We start from the raw sequence: 9,535 nt of genomic DNA, 5'->3' as shown, positions 1-9,535 counted from the left end.
TAAAAGATGTCTTTTTATTTAAATGTGATTTATTTATATACATTTTCATATTTAGATCAATTTAAATGTATACATTTACTTTTTTGGTTTATTAAATGACATTTTAAACATAAATTAAATATAAATGTCTATTAATTTGTCCTTTTAACCTCCTAGGGCTTGAGTGTCCACATACGTGGACAGCACATTTGAGCTCTTAAGTGTTTACTTAAAATACTTTGAAAGTTTTATATTTTGTTAAAGACATACATTGTCATCCTGCAACTGTTTTGCAGCATATGAAATGTCCCAAACCCTATTTTTAGTTGTCCAAAATGGGAGAAAAAAAAAGTTTTTTTTACCCTCTGATAGTCAAAACATGTTCCAAAAATGTTCTATGATAAATATGCATTGAAAACATTCAGGAAAAAGTGTTTCACGTAAATTGGGACCACGAGTCCACATATATGGACATCATTTGTTTCCTAAAAGTAAGTCATATCAAAAGAGGATACTTATATTTTTATACTAATTAGGTTCCAATAAGCCCAAATAGCAAAGAAAAATAAAAAATGCATGCAAAAAAACACCTTGGGCCTTAAGAGGTAAAATGTGATTAACTATTAATGTTCTTTTACATTTTAAAACATAAATTAAACTAAACAATTGTGTAAATTTTTGTATTTATTTTTCCAATTAAAAATGATTGTTTTATTGCTTTATTTAATGACATTTTAACACACAAAATAAATAGACATTTTTATTATGCCCATATGCTTGTTATCTTTTATATTAATTTATGTTTTATGGTATTATTACCTGGCTGCTATTCTTCCCAGCTCCAGCAGGCACAGACAAACCTCTCTTTGCTGTTTGTGTAAAACTAGAAATAAAAAAACAATACAAAAACATGAGCAACTGTATCTGACACACTGCACAAATAAAACAAAACAATGACTGAAAACAACTGGTGAAACACAGCATGATGGTGATGATGACGATGATGAAACGGTAATTCACCACACTAGTGCACTCGCTGATGGTCACAACACATGCTTCTCTTATGGAAGTGTGGAGCACACAAACTACATTTCCCATGATTCAGTGCAGTGAGCGATGGTGACACAACACACATGCATTTAAGCCTCCACATCAAACCTCAGCACATCCCACCTGAATATAATGCGTCCATCGCTTATTTAGCTATTTCTGAGGGGGGAAAAGGAAGAAAAATTATGTTTTAATTAATCATCAGAATCAAAGTATGGTGCAATAAGATGCCATTGTTCTCTAATGATTAGCGTTTATGTAAGTGTGTGTGCTTGTTTATATAGAATAATACAAAATATATATTTTCATATTCATATATTGCCCGTGTTGGTGTGGGTTTCCTCCGGGTGCTCCAGTTTCCCCCACAGTCCAAACACATGCGCTATAACTGATGAACTAAATTGGCCGTAGTGTATGAGTGTGTGTGAATGAGTGTGTATGGGTGTTTCCCAGTACTGGGTTGCAGCTGGAAGAGCATCCGCTGCGTAAAACATATGCAGTTGGCGGTTTATTCCGCTGTGGCGACCCCTGATTAATAAAGGAAAATGTACTAATGAATGAATGCATAGGAGTGTATGTGATATATGATACAACAATAACGCAACACGGAATGCTAGGAAGGCTTTTCCAGCTCGAGTTTCTCACAAAAGCATCTCCTAGGAGTGTGGAAGTCAACCCATTTCACACCTTTGCATGTGCAAGTCTGGTGGGAGGAGAAACGTTTGGTTCTGCATTCGGAAGCGGAGTTGCGCTGTCCTCCCTAATGACCCCATCCCATCTCTCTGCATCTTTCTGTAGTTCAGGCACACTTGTTATTCTCTCCTGCTCTCTCAGACATGTGCTGAAAGCAAAGCATAAAGGAGCTTTTGCAGAACTCAACCTGGAACAGATCTGACACATGACAGACGTGGAGTCCTCATACACAGCAGCATAACACTGTTTACAGGACCAGAACACACACGCGCACACACACACACGTTCCTCCTTGAAAACAGTTTGAATCTCTAGAGTTCATCACCGTTTCGAGAGATGCAGAGAGGAAAACTGACCCACAAACAGTCTGATCATCATGGGACATTCCAGAAATGCTTCACAGGGGTTTTTATTAAACCATTTCCATATTTTCACTTGTTTAATGCATCTGCGAACAACGTCTGTACATGACCAACAAACAATCTGGAATAAATATAAACTGTTTCTTCTTAAACTGCTGTTTCGAGCATTACAAATCTGGTTATTCTGTAGCGTAATGATAATGCAATAAGTTGTTTTATTTTTGTAGATTTGGGATTTACAGGCAGTCAGCTGTGACACTGACAACAGCCAAAAAGGCAGCAGTTTCCACAAAGCACACTAATAGAATTGAAATGTTTTTTTTTAATCAAAGAAATGCATCTTGGCGGCACGGTGGCTCAGTGGTTATTAGTGGCGCCTCAAAGCAGGAAGGTTGCTGGTTCGAGTCCCGGCTGGGTTTTCCCACAGTCCAAAAACATGCGCTATAGGGGAATCGATTAACTAAATTGGCTGTAGTGTATATGAGTGTGTTTGAATGAGTGTGTTTGGGTGTTTCCCAATACTGGGTTGTGGCTAGAGGAGCATCCACAACGAAAAACATGTACTAGAATAAAAAAAAAAAAGCTAGAACAAAATGCAGCTGCCTGAGTTCATACCAGGCCTAAAAAATATGATCATATCCCCCCAATTTTATCCTCTCTACACTGGCTGCCTGTTAAGTTTCATATTGATTATAAAATATCGCCCCTTACCTATACAGGTTTAAATAATCAAGCTCCTGTTTATCTAACCAACCTCATGTCTCGCTACAACCCAACTCGTTCTTTAAGATCTCAAAATTCAGGGCTTCTGGTAGTACCCAGAATAACAAAGTCCACTAAAGGAGGTCGAGCCCTCTCATTTATGGCTCCTAAACTCTGCAATAGCCTTCCTGATAATGTCCGAGGCTCAGACACACTCTCTCAGTTCAAAACTAGATTAAAGACGGATCTTTTTAAGAAAGCATACACACCATGCATCACATAACTGCTTGATGCATGAATGTGCTCCATGCAGGTGAGCTGGCTTGACAACTCTTCCCTAATGCACCAGACATTGTGTTAGAAACTCTCATATGCTTATACGTTTATATAACCGCTATCTTCATTTATAACACTCCATTTTTGCATCTCGTTTAAATACACTCTTTAAATTCTCTATTTCCAACTGAGGATACTCATCCCGAGGCCCCTAGAGACAATGCAGCTCCATCGATGGGATTCAAGACTTGTGAAGAGATGGTCCCAAGATATAGAGTGGAGGACAGCTTTGCACAAGAAGTATGGCCATAGGAGAAACAGTTGTGCCTAACTGAGCCCGGTTTCTCTCCAGGTTTTTATCCTTCACTTTCGCCAATTGGTGAAGTTTTTTCTTGCTGCTGTCGCCAGTGGCTTGCTTGGTTCGGGACTTGTGGAGCTGCGCATCAATGGATTTGCTCTTCAGTGTTTGGACTCACAGCAGTGAACTTAACTGAACTTCAGCTCTGAAAACTGGACTGACACTGTTTTAGTTAACTAGAACTTCTGTGTTACTCTGCTTTGACACAATCTACATTGTAAAAGCGCTATAGAAATAAAGGTGAAATGAACTGAATTTAGTTCATCGAACTTTTTGAAAAATGTTTCAAAGTGTTCAGAAAACATTCAGGTAACGTTCCCGCAATGCTTCCAAAAACCGAACCCCTCCTTTATGTTCACCAAACCATTAAAAAACATCGTTCAGAACGTAAAAATCTGGATGTGTTTAACCATCCAACATTTAGAGTGGGCAGAATCAGACATCTGTTGTTTTTGTGTCTGATGAGGGTCCAACACACACTCTCAGAGCATTTACTGTCATCTAGAAGCACAGAGCTGCAGTTGTTGCAATGAATCAGACTTAAAGTGATAGTTCTCCCTCCACTAGTTCCTGATCTGTTTGAGTTTTTTCAGTTGACCTCAATGGAAGATACTGAAAAATCTGCCATTGACTTACATTGTATTTTTTTATTCCTACTTTGGATGCTAATGGCTGCTTGTTTAACGCACAATAGGAAAAGGGAATTCGGTAACACTTAAAAATAACAGTCCATTAGTTCATGTATTTACTAACATGAGCAAACAATGAATAATACATTTATTACAGTATTTATTCATCTTCGTTAACGTAAGTTATTTAAGTTAAATAACATTAGTTCATGTTAACATGTTAGTGTATTAACTACTGTTAACAAGTAGAACTTTGGACGTTAATTATGCATCAGTTAATGTTGAACTTTGATCAATAAATGCTTGTTGGTGCTTAGTTAATGTTAGTAATTAACATTTAATGGACCGCTATTCTAAAGCATTACCAGAAAGTCCAAACCACTTGAGTGTGAAGAAATGGTGAAGAAATTCGTTTGAAGTATGCCTTTAAAAACCTCTCAGAGAAACCCCATGTGGATAAAAGACCTGATTTATAGTTTGTTGAAGAGACTCACCGAGACCGTCGGACTCAAACAGACAGGTTTCTCCAACGCCCACCTCTCGACACCACGACAGAAAGTTAGCGGTGTTGTCCCGCGCGAAGAAGGTGCCAGATGCAGCGCTGGCTCGACAGGGAATCCTGCGACAGGGGATCGACTGAAACAGAGGAAAAAAAACATTTGCATTTTAAATGTCTCAGATGCAAGATGGATACCAGTGCTAGTTTTTAACAGCAGAGGATGGTCTAGGCTAGTTTTTAACAGCAGAGGATGCTCTAGGCTAGTATTTTACAACAGACGGCGCTCTAAGATTGTTTTTAACAGTAGATAGTGCTCTAAGCTAGTTTATAACAGCAGATGGCGCTCTAGGCTAGTTTATAACAGCAGACGGCGCTCTAGGCTAGTTTATAACAGCAGACGGCGCTCTAGGCTAGTTTATAACAGCAGACGGCGCTCTGGGCTAGTTTATAACAGCAGACGGCGCTCTAGGCTAGTTTATAACAGCAGAGGGCGCTCTAGGCTAGTTTATAACAGCAACCAGCGCTCTAGGCTAGTTTATAACAGCAGACGGCGCTCTAGGCTAGTTTATAACAGCAGATGGTGCTCTAGGCTAGTTTATAATAGCAGACAGCACTCTAGGCTAGTTTATAGCACTCTAGGCTAGTTTATAAAAGCAGACGGCGCTCTAGGCTAGTTTATAACAGCAGACGCCGCTCTAGGCTAGTTTATAACAGCAGACGGCACTCTAGGCTAGTTTATAACAGCAGACGCTGCTCTAGGCTAGTTTATAACAGCAGACGGCACTCTAGGCTAGTTTATAAAAGCAGACGCTGCTCTAGGCTAGTTTATAATAGCAGACAGCACTCTAGGCTAGTTTATAGCACTCTAGGCTAGTTTATAATAGCAGACAGCACTCTAGGCTAGTTTATAGCACTCTAGGCTAGTTTATAAAAGCAGACGGCGCTCTAGGCTAGTTTATAACAGCAGACGCCGCTCTAGGCTAGTTTATAACAGCAGACGGCACTCTAGGCTAGTTTATAACAGCAGACGCTGCTCTAGGCTAGTTTATAACAGCAGACGGCACTCTAGGCTAGTTTATAAAAGCAGACGCTGCTCTAGGCTAGTTTTTAACAGCAGACGCTGCTCTAGGCTAGTTTATAACAGCAGATGGTGCTCTAGGCTAGTTTATAACAGCAGACGGTGCTCTAGGCTAGTTTATAACAGCAGACGCTGCCCTAGGCTAGTTTATAACAGCAGACGGCGCTTTAGGCCTATTTTTTTATACAGCAAACGGTGCTCTAGGCTAGTATTTGACAGCAGACGGCACTCTATGGGCTAGATTTTAACAGCAGATGGCTCTCTAAAGGCTAGTATTTAACAGCAAACAGTGCTCTAGGCTAGTATTTAATAGCAGACAGCGCTCTATGGGCTAGATTTTAACAACAAAGGCACTCTAGGCTAGTTATTAACAGCACATAGCTCTTTAGGCTAGATTTTAACAGCAGATATCGTTCTAGGCTAGTTTAACAGCAGACGGCGCTCTAGGCTAGTTTATAACAGCAGAAGGCGCTCTAGGCTAATATTTAACAGCATATGGCACTCTAGGCTAGTTTTTACCATCAAATGCCGCTTTAGGCTACTTTTAAACAGCAGACGGAGCTCTAGGCTAGTATTTAACAGCAGACGGCGCTCTATAGGCTAGTTTTTAACAGCAGATGGTGCTCTAGGCTAATATTTAACAGCATATGGCACTCTAGGCTAGTTTTTACCATCAAATGCCGCTTTAGGCTACTTTTAAACAGCAGACGGAGCTCTAGGCTAGTATTTAACAGCAGACGGCGCTCTATAGGCTAGTTTTTAACAGCAGATGGTGCTCTAGGCTAATATTTAACAGCATATGGCACTCTAGGCTAGTTTTTACCATCAAATGCCGCTTTAGGCTACTTTTAAACAGCAGACGGAGCTCTAGGCTAGTATTTAACAGCAGACGGCGCTCTATAGGCTAGTTTTTAACAGCAGATGGTGCTCTAGGCTAGATTTTAACAGCAGATGGCAATCTATAGGTTAGTATTTAACAGCAAACGGTACTCTAGGCTAGTGTTTAACACCAAAAGGCGCTGTATAGGTTAGTTTTTAACAGCAGATGGCGCTCTAGGCTACTTTTTAACAGCAGAGGGTGCTATAGGCTAGTTTTTAACAGCAGAGTATGGCTGTCAGTATAGCATGCAGCGACATCTGATGTTAAAAACTAAGCCCAGACGGGATTCAAGAGAAAATCGCGATGCATTCTCAGAATTGATTTCTCAAGCAGTGTTTCACCACAGCTCTTTGGGTGTACGTTTATGTCATTCAATACGCAACTATAATTTGTGAATGAACTCCATCTCACTTGGCATGAATAGAGTCTTTTGAGGAAAAGAAAACTATGCACAAAGTCTCAAAGCAGAGCACATATAGTTTTTATCTTACAATTACTGCACTGCAAACCAGAGTATCCATTCATATGGGTTTATATATGAGGGCAGGACTTTTTAGGGTGGCTGAGACAGACCAATAAATCAGAACAGCTTGTTACTGGCCATGCATTTGGGGGGTTTTTAGAGAAAGTTTTAGAAATCCCCCTTTCCCATCTCACCCCTCCTTATTTCCCTTCTCACTCAATCTCTACCGTTCTTCTCTTTAACTATAGCAGACATCATCCTAGCCTTGAGTAAGGGTCCGGATCACTTTCCAGGCTACTAATATCACACATGCTTCCACAAACACGATCCTCCCTCATTCTAATCAATAATCAATACGGATGAGTGACAGTGATGGATAAACGCCGGTGTGCAAATATCCCACTGGAATCTCAGCAGGGGATTTATCCAGTGTGTGTTTTCATACAGAAAGGTTGGGTGAGGTCATGCTGGAAGAACGTATTAGTAGCTGGAACGTATTGTGTTCTCTCGCTTTTCCAGAACATTCTCGAGTTTCCCCAATGAGCAGTTTCTAAAGTATTAGGTCCTCCTGTGAAGTAATGCATGATCACTGGAATGCCGGGAAGAAGTACAAGACAAAGAAGGGGTCGTTATTGCAGAATAAAGCCTGACGGTAACAATTATTAAGTTATTCATACATCATTTAATTAAATACATTCATTCATTTTCTTTTAATTAGGAGTCGCCACAGTGGAATTCCCACCACTGGGAAACACCCATACGCACTCATTCACGCACATACACTACAACTAATTTAGTTAATCAATTCTCCTATAGCGCATGTGTTTGGACAGTGAGGGAAACCGGAGCACCCGGAGGAAACCCACGCCAACACGGGGAGAACATGCAAACTCCACACAGAAATGCCAACTGACCCAGCCGAGGCTCGAACCAGAGACCTTCTTGCTGTGAGGCGACAACACTACCCACTGCGCCACCTTGCTTTAGCAAACAGTAAAACTAAAAATGAAACTTAAAATAACAGTTTTGGTGTGTTTGATCTTGAGAAAATTTAACTATTTTTGCTTTGTCAGTTTATTAGCTCATTTGTACGAATTGATCTATAAGCAGTGACGTATGAAATGATGGCTGTTTCTCAATATGCGTTCTTCAGCGATTGTGCGTCCTTGTGTAATCGTGTAAAACCACCAAATTTCAGTTCCAAAACATAAGAACGGACGACGCGTGAAAGTTCCCTGATGTGTTCTTGATGCTTCAATGCAAACTTGTGTGCAAAACTCTCGAGATATCCCAGAAGTAATTGAAGCCGAATTAAGATAGGAAAGCGGGAAGCGCAACATTTTATATAGATTTACAGTTGAAGTCTGAATATATAAAACACATAGCTTAGAGGCTAATAATTTTGACCTTAAAATGTTTATTAAAAAATTTAAAACTGCTTTCATTCTAGCCAAAATAAAATAAGACCTTCTCCAGGAGACAAAATATGATCAGACATACTGTGAAAATTTCCTTGCTCTGTTAAACATCATTTGGGAAATATTTAAAAAAAGGAAAAAAAAAAAAATTGGAGGGGGGGGGGGGGGGGGGTAAATAATTTTTATAAAAATAATAATAATTATTTTTATAATATAATAACAATCAAAATCATATAATACAATCAAAATATATACACCAAACTCAGCAATTTTGGTTTAAAAACCACTCGAGGGAGAGTAAACTGCGAGTAAAGTTTCATTTTGGGGTGAACTATCCCTTTAAGTATAATTATTTTATGGTCTTTATAAACAGCTCAACTCTCTTGTTTTGACGATATTAACTAACAGCAAGGCTGGCCAAACTAAGTATTCACAAGATCGCTGATGTGAATGGATCCGTATTGGAGCTGTACGACTGTAAAATATTGAGTGAAGTGCAGTGAATAGTTTCGTAATCCAATCTCTGTCCTGCGAGACCAAAGGGCTACGTTTCCCAGAAGCAAACTCTGACAGGAGCCCTAGATTAGCATGAAACATGTCATGCCGTAAGAAAATCTGTGTGTCAGCCAACATATGAGCTCATTTTACATACACTACAGCAGACATGCTAACACACTGTTCGAAACACTATCCTATCACAAAAAAACATCAGCAATGGAATTAAAATAAATACCTGTTTTCAATATGTCAACTGGATGCAGTTCGCTAAATGAAACATGCCAAGTCCCTACAGCACTGTTTTGCGGTATTACTGTGTTTAATGCATTCATACTGATCTACACAGAGTTGAACAAGCACTTTAAGTCATCTTTACATATTTAGTGTGATGTACATATCTAGAGAGCATCTGTAAAGCGTACAAAGCTGCCAAAATATGCTTTAAAGAGTCACGAAACACCAAAACACATGTTTTAAGCTATTAACAGTCGTATATGTGTCCCACAATGCTAAAAAGACCATTAGGACACGTATATCTCACTAAAAAGTGAAAATTGCCATTATTGAGCAAATCTGTACTTCCGGTTTGATTTCTGAAGCTGCGTCACGGCCATGAGATCTTAGCGTGTATTCCAGCGTGTAGACTGGAC

General features: G+C 39.5%; 1 protein-coding gene across 7 annotated transcripts in view; it reads right to left on the bottom strand.

Moving 5' to 3' along the window:
* gas2a (growth arrest-specific 2a) overlaps positions 1-9,535 on the bottom strand; it is a 50,335-nt gene that overhangs the window by 15,087 nt on the left and 25,713 nt on the right. For 4 of the 7 annotated variants that reach the window (XM_073943397.1, XM_680348.9, XM_068217579.2 and 1 more), the window contains exons 4-5: positions 4,544-4,685; positions 799-862 (exon numbers count right to left, since the gene is read on the bottom strand). In XM_073943397.1, the coding sequence (XP_073799498.1) occupies positions 799-862; positions 4,544-4,685 (206 nt within the window). Of the gene's footprint in view, positions 1-798; positions 863-1,152; positions 1,871-4,543; positions 4,686-9,535 lie in introns of those variants that run through there. The other 3 variants (XM_073943398.1, XM_073943399.1, XM_073943400.1) reach the window with 3 other exon arrangements.

This window comes from Danio rerio, chromosome 25, assembly GCF_049306965.1.
Source record: "Danio rerio strain Tuebingen ecotype United States chromosome 25, GRCz12tu, whole genome shotgun sequence".
NCBI classification, from domain to species: Eukaryota; Metazoa; Chordata; class Actinopteri; order Cypriniformes; family Danionidae; genus Danio; species Danio rerio.
The sequence above is the reverse complement of the archived record's forward strand: the minus strand, read 5'-3'. Positions and strand labels throughout refer to the sequence as shown.